We start from the raw sequence: 18,576 nt of genomic DNA on the forward strand, positions 1-18,576 counted from the left end.
CTTCACTTCTCATTGACGTAGAAGCTACGGACAGACATTAGATCCTATACTTTCTCGGTCCTTCGACGGGTTCTCTGTCCGACTATGGCCAGAAACCTGCACCCCAGTACAGCTATCTCGTCAAGACTGTTAAAGACCGTCATTACTTTAGCTAAGGAAATTCGTGCACTGGATGCTGATCTCGATTTTGTGGATGAAGAACCTACAAGGCTGTGTGAAAAAATAGTTACTGCGAGATCGGGCCGACGTGTGGATCCACCAGGTTTCCCCTGGTTACGGCTGACTTCAGGTAGGCTACCAGAGGATGCCAGAAACATCCAGTGGCTGGGGAGTAACACAGAACTCTTCCTGTCCCAACTGCGATCAACCAGAATCCCCGGCTCACACTTTCTCAAGCTGCACTGTTGCGCGTTGCTTTTGGCGCATCATACACCGTGCCGCTCCAAGTTTGGGGCTTGCACGGTATCAACTGAGAGAACAGTGCCCTGGCACACCCCTAGGCAAACTATTCATAGTAATTGGCCATTATATACTATGGCGTAATCGATGCAGGGCCGTAGCACAGAATCGCAGGCTACGTATGCAGTGGCTCTTGCTTTCCTTTTTCAGACAACACCTCGTGACCTTTTTGGAAGGTGAGTTGGCCCTTTTGGGTGAGGAAAAGTTTCTGCGACATTGGTCGACCCGGTTTAGTGAGGTTTCGAACAAAAGGGTTATTATTCATGCAAGTTTTTCATACCTGTGTCCCTAGGGATTTTCGTTGTAACAATTGATTTTGGTGTTAGAATTGTGTGTTAGTGTGGTACAGTACCCGTTGTGACATACAACCAACCCTGTTTTGTATATTGCTGCATTCTTGAAGCGAATGTGTTTGTATAATTGTTTTCCTCGCATGTTGATCTTTTGGTTGTAAGCAACTCTAAATTGTTTTTATGTTAATCTTTTGTCTACAATCAACTTGAAACTGTTTATGTGTTTCTGTAAGTGTCTGTAAATGGCAGCCTTCGCGCTCTATTAGTTTTGTAGCAACAGGCGCTGACTTCTTTAATTGTTTCTGGTTGTTGCGTTGTATCATTGATACCAGGATTTTTTTTATAATAAATTTATCCTTTCAAGCCACATTTGGCTGTGAGTAGCCCGGAACGTTGGGTATTTCATTGTTTTATAATTTTATTTTATTTCGTTTCGCGAATGGTGTACGTCTACACCTTCACAGCGATAATTACCTTAATTTCGTCAAATGTGAATTTTCGTGCAGATGGGAGGCTTAATGCACGGTTGGTCTGTTTTCACTAAATGTTAGTTCGTGCTGCATTCGGTCTTTTTTAGGTTTTCTTTTATTTTTCTCTTGAGTTTTTGGCGACTTTGTAGAGGAAACGCATTTTGATTTTGTTCGTTCACTTTTGTCGTTTTTGAAATTCTTTTTTTATCTTTTTTTATTTTTCTAACAATACCGTTGTACCTGTCAGCCATCTCCGAAGCTTCGGACAATTCTCCTAATTATGCATTTTTGTGCAACGTTGGGTATTTCATTGTTTTATAATTTTATTCTATTTCTTTTCGCGAATGGTGTACATCTACACCTTCACAGCGATAACTACCTTAATTTCGTCAAATGTGAATTTTCGTGCAGATGGGAGGCTTAATGCACGGTTGGTCTGTTTTCACTAAATGTTAGTTCGTGCTGCATTCGGTATTTTTTAGGTTTTCTTTTATTTTTCTCTTGAGTTTTCGGCGACTTTGTAGAGGAAGCGCATTCTGATTTTGTTCGTTCACTTTTGTCGTTTTTGAAATTCTTTTTTTTATCTTTTTTTTATTTTTCTAACAATACCGTTGTACCTGTCAGCCATCTCCGAAGCTTCGGACAATTCTCCTAATTATGCATTTTTGTGCAAATGCTGGGCATTGGCATGGTTCGTCCGTTTTAGCGGTTTTGTTTATTCATGTTTGTGTCATTATTTTTTTGTGCTTTGATATTTTTGGTGTATAAATATTGTAAATAATATTGTAAATATAATATTGTAAATATTATAAATAAATATGGTGTATAAAATGCATATTCTTTTATTTCATTAGTTCCCTTTCAAAGCGCCTTTATTTTTTATTTTCGTTTCTTGGTTTATTTATTCCGTTCATCCAAATTATCTGAATTTACCATATCATAACTATTAAATGAGGGTCGCTACACGGTTGGGGCGGCGGAAGTTACCCGGTAAAGAACGCTACACATTACGCCTTGGTGATGTAAACGTATATAAATTTCCCCCGCCGTCAAAACCAGAGCATTTAGGGGGAAAATCGTTCCAGAAAGCGGACTTAACGTGATTTACACCACAGCCACCATAAAAAAAATGTTTTTCAGCATCCCACTACTTAGACGACTGCAAGCCCGTAATAAGTTTTACCATATAAATTTGGCGGTGGCGGTCTTGATTGATTGGTTGTGTGTTTAACGCGCCGAAGCTACATTTGGGCTATAAGGTGCGCCGTAGCGGAGGGCTCAGGATTAATTTTGGCCACATGGGGATCTTTAACGCGCACCGAAATCTCATGCCTCCATGCATCCACCAAAGCCGAGTCGAACCCGCGTCCTTGGAGCAGTGGCGGTGTTAAAACGGACATGACCCTGCAGCTTCCCAAGTCGCATGTCTGCCCTAAACAGATTTGGTAATAAAGCTGTGAAATGGGCTGTCAAGACTCCCATGCTTGTTCGCTGGGATAAAAATAAATCTTACCACGTTTCGTTAAGGTCATTCACTCAGGGATGTTGACAATCGCGAACTGAAAATAACCGCAATGTCGTTCCGCGCACCGGATTTGTCATATCACGGGCTGCACTCTTCCCAATTTTTATGGGGTTATTTAACTATGAAGTACGGTAACTCCCAAATTAGAACAATCGTGTGTTTTTTTCTTACGCGCATTTCACCTTGCACTTGTTCGGACTACGCCGCGGTCAATATGCTCGTAAATAAAGTTTAGTAGTAAAGCCCTTTATTAGGGAAGGGAAGGCCGGAAGGTCACAAGGGGGAAATGGGAATAGCAGAGAGGGAAGAATAAACTTTTCTCGAACACTGCTGAGGTCATGTTGGCAGCTTGCAATGAGGGAACTGGTGGTCCAGTCACAGGTACCGAGCTGCATGTAAATGCCGGCTCACACTTCCCGTGCCAGATGAATCGAATCGAAATTTTCTCAAAATTTCCAGGAATAAAAATTTCATCAAGGGAAATTTTGATTCCTAATTCTATTGACATTTTGTATCCTGTTTTGTATCCTATTTGCGTGATCTTCTGCGCAGTGCGAGCAACTTAGGCGTGATTAAGAGATACATTGGGAAACTAAGGGGCAACCTCAAAAGGGCCCAAGGCTGCTTGATGGCCTCGACGTTAACGTTGACATTGTGTTCATCTTGAAATCGCGCGAGTTTATAGGTTAGTATGGATGTTGTAGCGCCCTTGGATGTCGAATGTAATTTTTGGGGGGGCGCAAGACCAAATGGCCACGAGACCAAAACTGTTTTTGGTCTTGTGCCCATTTTATTTATTTTGAATTGGTCTAAACCTGCGATAGCTTTGTTGGGGCGGGCATTGTCCTCGATTTTTTTTTAAATGTGTAGATCAGAGGACAGGAATTAAATGGAATTAAATGTTGGGGAGGGGGGGGGGGGGGAGTTGTTGCGTGGAAGCACGCCCAGATCATATGGTAGAGTGTGCAGGCTTGGGGACCGTACTTGCAGGTGGCGGATGGTTGTATGGCGTGGGGGAAGGTGCCATGCGGGTATGTATTTGTTTGAAAGCGGTAGTAGGTGGTGGCTTCTTCCTTAGTCAACTTGTCGTGGGGCGGGGGTAAGGCGTGGCGTTGGAGGTGGTAGTGTTCGAGCATATATTTGTATTTTTGAGGCGCACAAGGGTGCTCTTCCAACGGTGACGCTGGGGCGTTGGAGGAGAACGCCCAGTAGATGTGCGCGCGGGCGGCAGCATGAGCCGCCTCATTCCCCTCCAGACTCATGTCCGGGGGTCCAGGGAATGTAGAGGTAAGAGGGTATAGGGATGGACTGTAAGATGCGGAGGGCTAAGGGAGCAATGGGACCGGCGGCGCAATGGCGACAGGCAGCTTGCGAATATGTGACTATGGTACGTGATAGTGTATTGAGATGTGGCTGTGAGGGCTACTGCGATTTCTTCTGTGGTGTGGAGTCGTTGCCAATTACTGTTGCGGAAGTTGGTTCCATTCCTCGGTAGTCTACAGTTGTAATTGCGAAGGCTGTTTTAGGGTTATATTTGGCGGCATCTACGTAGCGGATGTCTTGGGGCTTGACCCGAAGCATCTTACCAAGCATTCGGATGCGTGCTTGCCGCGACCCTGGATGCATATTCTTGGGTATTTTGGCGACTGAGATGCAATTTCCTAGTTCCAGGGGGATGCGTTGGCGCGGGTGGTGAATGGCAGGAAGTTGCTAGCCGAGGCGACGGAGGGGGGGACAGCCAGTGTATGTAATCTTGAGCCGTTCAATCTGGTTGACATGGTGGGCCTCTCCAAATTCGTCCCAGGTGTTATGAATTCCCATCGGTAGTAATTTGGCACTGGAAGTTGTCAAGGGTAGCCCAAGTGCTAATTAATAGGCTGTCTGGATTATTATTTCGAGTTTTTGGATTTCACTATTTTTGAGAGCTAAATATGGAGTTCGGTATGTGACGCGGCTAATTAGTAGGGCTTGAATGAGGCGCACGAGGTCATTTTCTTTCAGTTCTTGTCGACGATTAGCAACGCGTTTGATGAGGTGTGTGATTTCTAATAGCGTTCCTTGTAAGTGATGGATGGTAGAAATGCCTGAGCCGTCTGAACGGATATTAAGTCCCAGAACACGAATTGTATTATAGTTAGGATGAGAGTGCGATGTAAACTTAATTGTGGGTCTGGAAAGGGTTGTCATTTGCAGCCTGGAGTCCGTTTTTGTAGGACAAGAAGGAAATATTTCTCTAGTGCACAACTGAGGCTCGGCACTGTAAGGTAGTTGTCGGTGGTGTCATTGGCTTCTTTGAGGGAGTCTTGTTGTTAACCAATTGAACCCTCTGTGGTTCAAACAGTGAGATCGTCTGCATAAAGTGCGTGTCGTATGTGTGGAATTTGTTGTAGAAGTGGCGGAAGTTGTAGCATCACAAGATTAAAAAGTAGTGGAAAAATGACTTTCCCCTGAGGCGTACCACGCGGTCTGGCGCGAAAGGAGACGGACCAGATGGGGCCGAGGTTTAGGTTGGCTGCGCAATCAGTAAGAAAGTTGCGTAATTGTATATACGTGTACCGCAGTTAGTTAATTGTAGACCTTCTAGTATAGCCTGATATGATATATTGTCAAAGGCTCATTTCATGTCCAGGGCTATCATAGCGCGTTTTGCTTGTGAGCTCAGTAGTCTAAGGACTTATGTTTTAGCTGTAACACGACGTCTTGCCAGGATAGGTGTGCGGGGAAGCCAAACATGGTTTGGGGTAATAAGTTGTGTTCCTCTAGGTACGCTGAGAGCCGATTATTAACTAGGTGTTCATATAACTTGCCAACAGACGATGTTACAGATAAGGGGCGAAGATTTTCTGGGGTGGCCGGCTAGTTCGATCCCCGGCCGCGGTGGCCGCTTTTCTGATGGGGGCGAAAAGCAAAAACGCCCGTGTGTACGAGATTTCGGCACACGTTAAAGATTCCCAGGTGATCAAAATTAATCCGTAGCCCTCCACTACGGCGCGCCTAATCGCCTGCGTTGCGTCGGCGCGTTAAACCCTACAGTCAATGAATGGGGTGGCTGGCTTCCCGGGCTTCGGAATGGGCGTGATTTCGGCATGTTCCCATTGAGGGGGCAGATAGTTGTCCAGAAATGATTAAAACAGTCAAGCAGTGCGGCTCCGCATTCGGGGTTAAAGTTACGGAGTAGTTTGTTGTGTATTCGGTCTTTGGTTGGTGCGGTGTTACGAGTGAGGTTGCTGATGGCGAACGCGAGTTTAGTGAGAGTGAACGAGGCGTCAAGGTCGGGGTTTTCTTTTCCTTGGTAGTTGCTAGGTTGAATGTTTGGCGGTTATGTTGCGTGGTCTGCGTAATGTGTGAGGAGTAGTGCGTTGAGCTGAGCTTCATTGAGGTGGTGTTTGTGGATGGTGCGGCGAGAGATGGTACGGCCGGTATCGGCTTTGCTGGGCTTAGTACCCAGCATGGATTGGAGGATGTTCCACGTGGACTTAGTGATGAGAGACCCTTGAAGGAGAAGTGAAAATGAAATATTTGTTTGTTGCTAGAGTACACTCCAACAAACTTAGCCCTTTTCCCAATGGGCTTTCCTGGGCAACGTCTTCTTTTCGTTGCAGAAGGCGCTTCTCTCTTCTCGTTGGCAACGGCGGGGGCTCCCCACACAACGACAGCCCCGAAGTACTCAGAACTTGGTCTTGCCGTTGCTGGAGCCGTGCATGAGGCAGCGGCGGCAGTCGGTGCAAAGCACTCGATTGCCTCCTCACGGCGGCGAAAACAAGGACATTGCATTGATTGGTCTTCGACAGGCACCCAAATGCAGGCACTGCAGCCGGGGTACACCAGAATACTACTGGCCACCGGTCCCGCTTGAAACACCCAGATGACGTGGCTTTGTGGTGACGTGGTTCTTGGCTCGCCCAGTGACCACACGTAGGGGGATTATGCGTTTGGCGTATTCTGCCGCGTGGATGCTCGCAAGGCTATGTTCGAGTCTGCCCGCTCGACTGCCTTGCCCTTGCATCAGCACTCGCTTGGTCCAAAGAAACATCGACCCAAGTTGTTGCCAGTTGACAATGATGATAGGCAAACTTAATTGGTCGGGTTCGATGTGCCAGTTGACAAAAAAAGTTTCACCCCAGAAGCGGCTGGAAGAGGTCTTTGGGAGAGGCCTTCGTCTTCCAGTGGACACAAACAGGCTGCTACCGCAGCCGATGATGATGAGTCATGTACTGCAGACTCGTACTAAAGCCTATCAAACAAGATAACCGGGCACGCCAACTTCAGAAGAAGCAAAGAGGTGATCCACTTTCCTCGTGGCGGGGCGCTGGCAGCAAAACAATAAATAGAACGATTCGAATAACATGGTTCGCGGCACGGACGTAAACAGTGAGGCAGTTGCCGTGTCACCTGCAAGGCCCCGGTTGCTTTGAATTTCATACCATAGGAGCCCTGCCTACATCAAATCACAATGCTTTATCCGGACCCCCACGTCATTCTCCACGTCCGTCCGCCCACCAAAGGTCTTTTTTTATATATAGCGAAGCTGTTATAAGCTAGGTTTTGGGCTAGCTACGTGCATAAAAAAAAAAAAAAGTTCCCCCGTCAAAACTATTCTTGCGACAAAGACAACTTTCTGGTTAATGCTCCGCTGATCATAATCTAATGTAGCTATCTTGAAAAAAATCAATCAAATTGGCCGCGATGACGACTCTATGCTTACTCCGAGTTTAACAAGATGTATCCTGAGACCTACCCTGACAGCAAGTGCAAGGTCTGCCGCAGGGAGACGGCGACTCCCACGCACGTGCTGTGGGACTGCAAAAAGCGTCCCGAAGAAGCAAAAGCAGGAAGTCTGCCGCCGAGACTTGAAGCGGCACTGTCGTCGTAGGACCAAGACGAACAGCTCAGGGCCGTCCGGCAAGCCCGAGAGGCAGTGGCTCGACAGGATCGGGAGGCTCCCCCGAAGGCGACCTAGGCCCGGTCGACGGGCGGGACGCGAACCAACGCTCGCGCCACGTCGGTTTTGTAGGTTAAATAAACGTTTATTAAAGCGATAGTCTTTCTTGGGCTACTTAAACCCAGAAATTTTGGTCTGTCTGTCTGTCTGTCTGTCTGTCTGTCTGTCTGTCTGTCTGTCTGTCTGTCTGTCTGTCTGTCTGTCTGTCTGTCTGTCTGTATGTATGTCTGTCTGTCTGTCTGTCTGTCTGTCTGTCTGTCTGTCGGTCTGTCTGTCTGTGACCCGATTCAGCCACCCGGCCAAAGCAAAACAATGCCTGCGCAATAGTCTTATCTAGTCACAGCTAAATCTACCCGTCTATGTCCTGTGGAATGTTCTGTGGACATTCAACAGTCCTGTGGACTGTTGAAGAAGAACAAGACATTACGCACCTATGAGACAACAAATCAATACAGAAGTGATATTTGCAGTGTTCCTTTATAAAAAAATCAAACATGCTTGAATTTGCGAAATTAAATACTTCATCAATTGCAGAAAAAGATTTCACTCCGCCGTCGCCTGCTGTCGCCCGCGCCACTATAGCTTCTGGGGCCATTTTAAGAAATCAACCGGCAACAGTTACGCAAGGTTCCACTAGGTAGGTTCCACGTTCTGCTTGCAACGCACGTGGAGTAGGGAAACGCGGTTCTATAAACGCTGAAGTGGGGCGCCTCGATTAACGCGCGTCTTCGCCGTACGGCAGCGTTCGCATCGAGTCACCCGGCTTGGAGCAGTGGAACGCGGGAAATTTAAAATGATTTAAGCAAACTTTTGGCGTCTTACCTTGTGAGGAGCGCGACGCCAAAAGAACAACATGAGAGGTGAGCGGGAAAGCGAAGGGAGGCATTTACTTCGCAAAAGCCGATAAAGACTATCGTCTTTTGACGGCATTTGCAACGAAAGGAGCAGATACGCGACCAATTTTTTCACTACACTCTCTCTGCATGTCTATCTGTCTGAAAGAAAACGTAATAATAACCGATACAAAGACCAACTCTGACTCGATTCAGCCACCCGGCCAAAGTGAAACAGAAGCCGCGCAATAGTCTCATATGGTACCAAACGCCACATCTAAACGTCTAATTCCGGTGTTAACACTCGTACTTGTCATCATTGTTGAACACGAACAAGACATTACGCAAATATAAGGTGGAAAATCAATACATGAGCGATATCTGCAGTGTTCCTTCATTAAAAATTCGTGAATGCTTGGTTTTTGCGATAGCAAATGAAATATTACATCAATTGCAGAAAATCGTCGCCTGCTGTTGCCAGCGTTCCTATAGTTCATGGCGGTATTTAAGAAATCAAACCGCAACAGCAACGAAACGTTCCGCTAAATAGGTTCCACGTTCCTCTTGGAGCGCTCGTAGAGTAAGGCAACGTGGTTCTATAAACGTTGGGTAGGGTGCCTCGATTCACGCGCGTCTCCGCCGTGCCGCAGCGCTGGCATCGAGGCACCCGAATTGGAGCAGTGGAACGCGGTAAATTTAAATTGACCTGAGGAAACCTCTAACGTGTTACCTTGGGAGGAACGAGACGGTACAGGAACAGCATGAGAGCTGAGCGGGAAAGAGAATGGAGGCATTTACTCGCCAGGGGCGCCAGTCGACTATCGTCTTCCGTCGACATTTGCAACGATAGAAGCAGATACGCAGCCATTTTCCTGTTTCACAATGAAGTTTTAAACGTTACGGAATTTCAGTCTGCTGTCAATAAATTGGCTTTACGGGAAGGGAACGGGCAACCGTATGTTTGTTCGCTAGAATAAAAATCTCGTCCTTCCAAGTCTCATTTAGCTAATTACCCAGGCAAAATGCCCCACTGCAAATTATAAACAAGCGTATTTTGTTTCATGTACTGGATACTTGGACATGCACCCAGCTTCGCTGGTCATCCTTCTTCACAGCGTGAAACAGCCCTATTTTTTAAAATATTTACGCCTTACTTTGCCGCAGGAGCAGAAGTACAGACGTTGTTAACCAGAAACTACCATAAAAAGCGGCCAGATATTAAAGAAACTTTTTCGTCGGTTTAATTAAAGGTGACGACGGTGTAATGGAAAGGTAGCACTTTAAACAACCTCACTGCCTACGAAACGGTTTTCCCTCACGCGCATTTACTTAGAGCTTCGACAAATTCCCGCCCGCGTTTTGCTCGATTGCTTTAGTCAGTGAAAGAGAAAAGAACTAGAAACTTCTTTTTTTCGGTATTACTCAAATAAAACAATCGCAAAATTCCCTCCAACGTATCTTGTTCATTAAAGCAACGCTAGTGTTCTCGGTTATGTACTTATATTCCACCTCAAACCTGCCTCAACATGCTTCATTTGCGCTGGATAATGTGGAAGTGCGTGAGCCAAGGCAGCAGTCGAGTTTCAGTGGCGAAGCAGGTACCTGGCTATCTTTTTCTGACAAGGTATCGTAGTTGAACAGACAGACAGACAGACAGACAGACAGACAGACAGACAGACAGACAGACAGACAGACAGACAGACAGACAGACAGACAGACAGACAGACAGACAGACAGACAGACAGACAGACAGACAGACAGACATTTTCGAGTTAAGGTAGCCGAAGAAAAGCTGACGTGTTATCATGGGGATTTCAATAAACGAGTCGAGACCAGTTTTGCGTAGGCTTTATTACCAGCGGGGATACGTAACTGAAGTAGATGGTGCAAATAACTGAATCTGTTAGTTACATCCCCTTGGAACGTTATCCGATCCGCTGTTAAGAAAACAATTGGCGCAGCTTGCACCATTGCAGTGCAAGGCAGGAGGGAGAGCAGAGCTGGCGGGCCCTCTCCCTGCGTCGGAGACTCGGCTGCTCCGAACTTGCCGCTGAAAGTTCTCCATGACTGGCAGGCCCAGATAGTTTTATCCTCAAGCTTTCACATTCCTCCCAACGTGGACCGCGTTAGCACGCGCTAGAACCCGCGGCAACCGGCTTCGCAAACTCGATCGGCGTCTGTGTTCCCCACTTCAGGCGTGAAGCCCCTGAACTGGCGAAGAAAAGAGCACGTGAGAGATGTGGCCACGAAGTGTGGGCACAGTGTTCTCGAAGGTCGAACTGGGCGACGCCGGGAGCCCCTCATGAGGCACACGCTCACGTGCGCTGGATATTTTTTTGCGTTCTTTTTTTTTGCGAAGCTCCTCACGTGGCACAAGCTCACGCGCAAGCCCGGATGACGCCGGGCTCACCGTACGAGCCGCACGTTCACGTACGCTTGGTATTTTCTCTTTGCAGTTTTTGCGAACAACACCGGACCAAGGTCAGGCTTAAACAGCTCTGCTGTTAATATTTGTCGCTTGTCGCTGCCGCCCACATGCCCTGTTTGGTGCGCCCACTCAGTTAGTTTTTCGCGCCGCTCGTCGCCGTCGCCGCATGTGGTTACCCCTTAAGCGTGATCGACGGCGAACGAGCAGCACAGTTCCGACAGCGGGCGCGGCGCACGCCGCAGGTCGCAGCAGCGCGGCGAGCATACCAGCGCAGCCGGCGTAGTCGTCATCAGAAGGCCGCGTGATGCGGGCTGGCGACGACGCTGGAGCCGCCGCCGCGCAGCTGAGCGACGCCGAACGCGCTGCGCTCGACAAGGTGAGCCCGTGTTGTCGACGACGCTGCACGCTGCATGTGACTAACGCGCTCATGTTCGCGCTGGGTTGGTCTCAGATGAGAGCGAACAGAGGGTGGCTGGTTGGCATTTCTAATTGGTCTGATTTGTCTCAGTTATTTCCATTGAAATGTTATGTCTAGATTCTGAAATGTTTTCCTTGGGGGGAAAAAATGTCAAGCTGTAAAAAACGTGTTGCAAGGAACAAGCCGGAACGCGATCGCTATGTCCCCTGCCACTCGTTCAACTTTCGGGACTTGCAGCTATGAATATATTTGTAGGGGGGGATTGGTAATTGGCATTGTTACCATGCGCATGGCGTACATCTCTCAATAAGATAGCGTCGTTTCAAAAAATAATACTTTTTCGGAAAAAAAGAAAGGTCAGATTTTGCTCAGAGCCCGACTTGTTTCGAACTTTGGGAGTATATATTAATAAAAGTGCGGAAGTAACCACATCTAAAATTTATCCAAGGGCGGGAAGTCCCAACAAAGGACCCGAATGTCCCACTAATATAACATGCGGTTGAAAACCAACGGGGACACAAGTTTGAGTTTGTGAGTGAGTGAGTGAGTGAGTGAGTGAGTGAGTGAGTGAGTGAGTGAGTGAGTGAGACTGAGCGGGTGAGTGAGACTGAGTGGGTGAGTGACTGAGTGACTGAGTGACTAAGTGAGTGAGACTGAGTGAGTGAGTGAGTGAGTGAGTGAGTGAGTGAGTGAGTGAGTGAGTGAGTGAGTGAGTGAGTGAGACTGAGTGAGTGAGTGAGTGAGACTGAGTGAGTCTGAGTAAGTGAAACGTGCACTGGATCCCTATAAAAAGAAAGAGGGGGAGGGGCCTTTCATCAGCCAACAAAGCCGCGAGTTGTCACCACTGCTTGGGTTCGTCAGGTCAGGGGTTGTTGACATCCAGGCCAGGACCTGGTCAGTACGCCCTTTCACTGCTCATAAGGAAGGTGCTTTGAATGGCAGGGAATTACGCACAAAGTGAACAAGTATACAGGGAAAATAATTAAAGGCGCATAATTAAACAGAACCGCTACTCCAATTGTCGGAATTTCCGCCTCAAAATTTACTTTCAATAGTTACGAACACCTTGCATCACATCGAGCACTGCGCAGGTACAGCGCATTCTTACTGGAGCTGCGCCGCGCGCCTATTCAACGGACGCTGTAAATGCGCACAATTATCAACAAAAGTTAACGATCTTCTTCGGGTCTAGTTTTCTACAGCTGCCTCTGAATTTTCTAAAGCGCTGACACTCTTTCTATTGAGATACATTTTGTCTTCACCCGCTAGTTAACACCATCAACTCTCTTGAATCGTGAACACTGCCAACCTAAATGCGCTATATTTCCTCTAATACTAAACCCTCGCTATGACGAAGCCCTCTCGACAGGACACAGACTATGTTTTAAGTGACGCTTTGTTAAAAGCGGGAATGATTTGCCCCCCTACGGCGTGTGCTACAGTTTGGACTGGATTGGATTGGAAATCGCGAAAAAAATTCGGAGAAGGCGGGACGTCGAATTAAGCGATTTAATTATAACGAGGGTAATTACTGTTATTCTAACATGACAAGTTGCACGAAGTCCTATTTGCTTAGCTTAACCGAGAGTAACTTTCATTTACCTCCGCGTATGACGGGATGACGCTGTCAGCCACTTTTAGAACACCCACCAACTTCACGAGTTTCGAAACTGCGACATGCCTGCCCGGCAGTGGGCACTTCCCGCAGCCGGGTGCGAAAAGAAAGCATGCGACGGAGTTCGAGGAATCGCATAGCGCTGGGCCACACACGACAACCTGAGACTGCCCTCAAGCAACGCGATACAGACGTCGAGGGACATGCTGACTGCGTTTGCTCAGAAAGTCAAGGGCGTCTGCTCCCCGTATCTCGAGGAGAACAAGGTTTTCAACTATGCAAAAAAAAAAAAAAAAAAAACAGTGAGCAGTGCGTGCGTTCGCCGGCATTTAAAACTTGTGCGTGTGACGATTAAATGAGTCACTGGCAGCAGATACATGTAAACAACATTCAGTGCTGTATATCTGGGCCCCTTTAAAGAAAATCTAAATGTCTACATGGCAAGGAGCATTAGTTTTTTCCCCGTAAAATACAGCTGTACAATTTGAATAACGGGACGATTGGTTTTGTGCTTTAAAATGTTAACATTGAAAATGCCATCTTTTCTATTGCACTCTCCGTATTTTATCCGAGTGGTCATCATTCGTCATTAAAATGACGTATATCTAAATTGGAAAGCACGGTTGCCATCACTGTCTCACACATCAGCACCTAGTGAGGCGCCTGGCCGACGTAGCTCCATTCTGACGCTGTAAAGACTTTAGGAACAATATGCTGCAAGATGTTTTTAATGCCAGCGTACGAAAGCAAGTCTCTTTGCTGAAACGTTGGCAACAATCGCGCTTTTACGTTGTTCAAAGTTTTCTTTATATATATATATATATATATATATATATATATATATATATATATATATATATATATATATATATATATATATATATATATATATATATATATATATATATATAGATATATATATATGTAAGACAGCAATAACGGTTGGCAGTCAAGAAAACCTCGGAAAGCAAAGGGGAGGTTATGGTAGGTCATAGAAACAGATTCTCCACTTTCTTTCTTTCTAAATTTTTTATCTGTTTCTATGACCTACCATATCCTCCCCTTTGCTTTCCGAGGTTTTCTTGACTGCCAACCCTTATTTCTGTTTTATTTTCAACGAGCCCCTTATTTCCTATTCTGATTCGATATATATATATATATATATATATATATATATATATATATATATATATATATATATATATATATATATATATATATATATATCGGAACCCTAGCAGTCATTCAGGCATTACGGAACCAGGGGGTAGATGAGCATTATATAAGAATACTAGAGGATATCTACAATGGGTCTACAGCTACCATCATCCTCCATAGGGAGAGCAGTAAAATACCCATAAGGAAGGGTGTCAGGCAAGGAGACACAATCTCTCCAATGTGATTCACAGCATGTTTACAAGTAGTATTCAGAACGTTGGATTGAGAACAGGATTTGCTGATGACGTTGCCTTGCTAAGTAACTCGGGGGACGAATTGCAAAGCATGCTTTCCGCACTGGGCGAACAGAGTAGAACCATGGGCCTGAAAATTAATATGCAGAAAACTAAAGTAATGATCAATAACCTCGGGACAGCACAGCAGTTTGAGATGGGTGGCGAGGCAGTGGAAGTGGTAAGCGAATATATCTACTTAGGCCAAGTTGTTACCCCAGATCCCAACCAAGAGGCACAGGGGGATCAGAATGGGGTGGGGTGCATATGGCAGACATTCTCAGATAATGAATAGCAGCCTACCATTGTCGCTGAAGAAGAAAGTGTATGACAGCTGCATCTTACCGGTACTCACCTATGTGGCAGAAACTTGGAGGCTCACTAAGAGGGTTCAACTTAAATTGAGAACGACTCAGCGGGCAATGGAGCGGAAAATGATAGGTGTAACATTAAGGGACAAGAAGAGAGCGGAGTGGGTCAGGGAGCAAACTGGTGTTAAAGACATATTAGTAGAAATTAAGAAGAAGAAATGGACGTGGGCAGGGCATGTAAGGCGAAGGCGAGATAACCATTGGTCATTAAGGGTAACAGGGTGGATCCCTAGAGAAGGCAAGCGTTGCAGGGGGCGGCAGAAAGTTAGATGGGCAGATGAGATCAAGAAGTTTGCGGGGATAAATTGGTCACAATTGGCACAGGACCGAGGTAATTGGATAATAATGGGAGAGGCCTTTGCCCTGCAGTGGGCGTAGATATGCTGGTGATGATGATATATATATATATATATATATATATATATATATATATATATATATATATATATATAGACAGAAAATAAGGGTTGGCAGTCCTTTTTTTCTGTCGTATTTCACGGAGCCCCTCATTTCCTATTTTCTGAATCGCCATTTATATATATATATAATATATATATATATAGTAATCTCACGTCAAGTCCAAGTTGAACTCGGATATCTTGAAATATCGGTTAAGTCGAAACATTTTTTTCGCCGTGCCTCCCATAGGCGCCATGTAATCACTCCTCTTTCACTCGATACTCCCCTTATCTCGAGGTTTTCAGCGTGTTTTAGGACTCCGGGTTACCGAGAGATTACTGTACATTCATTGCTAGACGTAACTTGAGTTGGCCGAGGCACAGAGGCAGCGGGGCAAGTTACAAACGTCGTCCGCCTTGTCGCATGCTAAGGTTGTTTTGACAGTTCGAAACTTTTTTTCCAGTCGAAGATATTTGCAAATTTTGACATTCGGTGATTGATAAAAAAAGGTTTCAAGCAAATATCAAAATCACAAAGTCGTTCGAATGAGTCATCTTGGTTTAAGTCACTTATGCGCAGGCAGTAAAGAGTAAAAAGCCCATGCGCGTGAGGCAAAGGGTGGGGTTCGTACAAGAGGCATACGTGTGCCTTCGCCAGTCGTGTTATCGCAGCCTTGAACGCGTCCGCAGCGTCCGCGCCAAGGAGTGAAGTAACAAAAATGAGAGAGGAAGGTTTCCGATTCACAGCGCAACAACAGATAAAATGGCCGTGCAAGCAATTGTCTTAACGGGACCCTGCAGCCCAGCTGATAAACTCTTTCACTCTTTCCTTCACTCCTGGAAGCACGTGGAGTAGGGAAGCGTGGTTCCATAAACGGTGAAGTATGGCGCCTCGATTCACGCGTCTCCGCCGTATTGCAGCGATGGCATCGGGGAACCCGGTCTGTAGTAGTGCAACGCGGTACATTTAAATTGACTTGAGCAAACCTTTAGTGTGTTTACCTTAGGAGGAGCGCGACGGAAGAAAAAAAAAGCACTGGGAGGTGAGCGGGATAACAAAGGGAGGCATTTACTTGGGAAATGTCGATAAAGACTATCGTCTTTTGTCGACATTTCAGACGCAAGGAGGAGATACGCGGCTAATTTTTTTTCAAGTGACCTTCGAATGTGTTCATTGGTTTAAATGAAAGGAATCCGGCCAATAGCCGCCTGAACCATGCCGCTCAAGCGCGCAAACAGCGCACGGACGGAGAAAGACAGGAATAATCTTTCAAGCAAGTTTCCGAGCTACTTTATTGGCCCAGAGCAGCAAGTAATTTTTTTTTTTTTTTTGGGGGGGGGGGGGGGTACTTTGCGGATTCCTGATTTAAGTACTGGTTGCGCTTTGGACTATACGTTCTGAAAGCATTTAAGGTTTTGAAAAAAAGCTACAAAAAGTGTTGCAGGGTTCCTTATGCTGTTCGAAAGAGGGGTGCATTCAGAGGCATGGCGTTTTATAAGCTCCTAGCTGCTGGAGCTGCTCGTTTTACTTTTGCATCGCCTCTTAAAACAAAATCTCAGATGTAAAAGGTGGGGATCAAATTAGCTCTTTACGGCTATTTTTTATGAAGCCAGTTTGTTAAAACGAGTGGAAAGGAATGCAATACCATGGAACTAATTACGTTACCGATTTTCATATGTATGTAGTCCCAGGCTCCCTTGCTTCTGAAGTTGCAGTTATAATCACGAGTCCATCGCAAGTCATAATTCAGCAGTTATAAAATATAACATGAATACAGTATTCTAACTTCTCACTGACCCCGATTTTAAGATCCATCTCCCAACTTTTTAGATGCGACTGCATCTCATTCACTCACCTTGTCCCTGCATCCGGCGTCGGCATTGTTGTCGGCGTCCGCCCCTCCCCCATTGTCCTCGCCGCGTGAGCTGCGCTCTTTGCCGCTAACCCCCTCTCCTCTCCGACAGCGAACACTCTCTCGCGAGGGGAATTCGATTGGATTCGAATGAATTGGATTGGCTTGGCTTGGCTTGGCTTGGATTAAATTGGATTGTGTTGGATTGTGTTGCGTCATAGCCGCGGCAGACGCACTGGCGCCGGCGCGTCCTCACCGTTATGCGCTGTGTTTGTCTCAAAAGACATTCATAACCTTCTGGACACGTGCCCCTGCCCTCTCCGACTGTCGTGGATCTGGCATAATACTATCACCCCTCATATTGCGGCGGATAGTTACGTCGGTTCTACGGCCCCTGCCCTTGCTGACAACTGACCCACATGAACAATTTCTCCAACTAAAGGAAGATCTGCGTCGCGCCACACGCGCTCTCATCCCACCGTGTGGAACAGACCTTCCCAGTGGGCTCGCTCGCTGGGAGGAGGTCCTGTTGCGTAGACTTCGAGTTGGGGTGGCCCTTCCTCCTGCGGTAACCCAGGCATGGCCACCGCGATACCATGCCCCGTTTACCAACAACTGCCCCTTCTGTACGGCTCCTGCCGAAGACGCCGACACCAATCACTTGCTATGGACGTGCTCTTCCCTGAGAGCAGCGAGATTCGACACCTTCGCGGCACAGGCCTGCATCCTGGGAGACCCCCCGATCTCCAACGATGGCTGTGGGGGCCCCACCACCGCTGTTTTCTGGACTTACTCCGGGAAATGGGTTCCAACTTGTACATGTAGGCCCTTATGCCAAAGTAGCGTAGAAAACCGGGCTAGTTGGTACAGATTCATCTTCGCAGCGCACAAATAACAGGGCAATGGGGAGGAAAACACTAAACAAGCGCTGAACCCAAACTAAAAATTTTATTGAAGAGACAAATATAAAGCCATTGAAGGTATAAAACAAAGATAAAAACTTGACACAGGAACCCATTAAAAGCAACTGCGCAGGCGCACGTTCCCATGTACCAAACTCATCAAGATATGCAAATCCTGCACCTAAAAGCGACAAAGGCGGAGCGCTAACACACGAATTGGATCTCTTGGATAGTATGCCAAAGGGCATACTATCGCAATAAAAATTCCCCGCATTTCCCCGAGGGGAAGAATGTGAAAGTGCGAATGCACGAGTTGAATTTGCGCGGTTCGGTAATGTTCGCGGAAGAGAGATCACACACACACACACACAACTACAAAGAAAGAAAGATGCATTTATTCACAGACACCTATTTGTGTTGTCGTTGTACTTGATTGCTAGAGCGGATCTCAGCTTTGAAATTTCGTGTCAGTACTCCTTGAAGCGGGTGCATTAGCCCTTCTCACACCCGATTCCTGGCCAATCCCCCACGTGGGTATGTGCCATGTCAGCGGCCAGGCAGCGCGCGCCCATCTCCCCCCGTTGCCAAGGAAGACGAGGAGATTCCTGGCCAATCCCC

At 46.5% G+C, this 18,576-nt stretch overlaps 2 protein-coding genes across 9 annotated transcripts in view; one reads left to right on the forward strand and one right to left on the reverse strand.

Moving 5' to 3' along the window:
* Positions 1 to 18,576, reverse strand: part of LOC144151427 (SEC14-like protein 2) — a 273,494-nt gene that overhangs the window by 39,887 nt on the left and 215,031 nt on the right. The window lies entirely within an intron of this gene.
* The window catches only part of LOC144153010 (SEC14-like protein 2), a 41,458-nt gene continuing 34,027 nt past the window's right edge, over positions 11,146 to 18,576 (forward strand). Inside the window, exon 1 of one of the 2 annotated variants that reach the window (XM_077684633.1) lies at positions 11,146 to 11,326. In XM_077684633.1, coding sequence (XP_077540759.1) covers positions 11,255 to 11,326 — 72 coding nt within the window. In that variant the 5' untranslated portion in view covers positions 11,146 to 11,254. The remainder of the gene's footprint in view (positions 11,327 to 18,576) is intronic. The other variant, XM_077684632.1, reaches the window with a different exon arrangement.

Source organism: Haemaphysalis longicornis, unplaced genomic scaffold (assembly GCF_048455015.1).
Source record: "Haemaphysalis longicornis isolate Haplotype H1 unplaced genomic scaffold, Haemaphysalis longicornis Haplotype H1 scaffold_9, whole genome shotgun sequence".
Classification (NCBI taxonomy): domain Eukaryota; kingdom Metazoa; phylum Arthropoda; class Arachnida; order Ixodida; family Ixodidae; genus Haemaphysalis; species Haemaphysalis longicornis.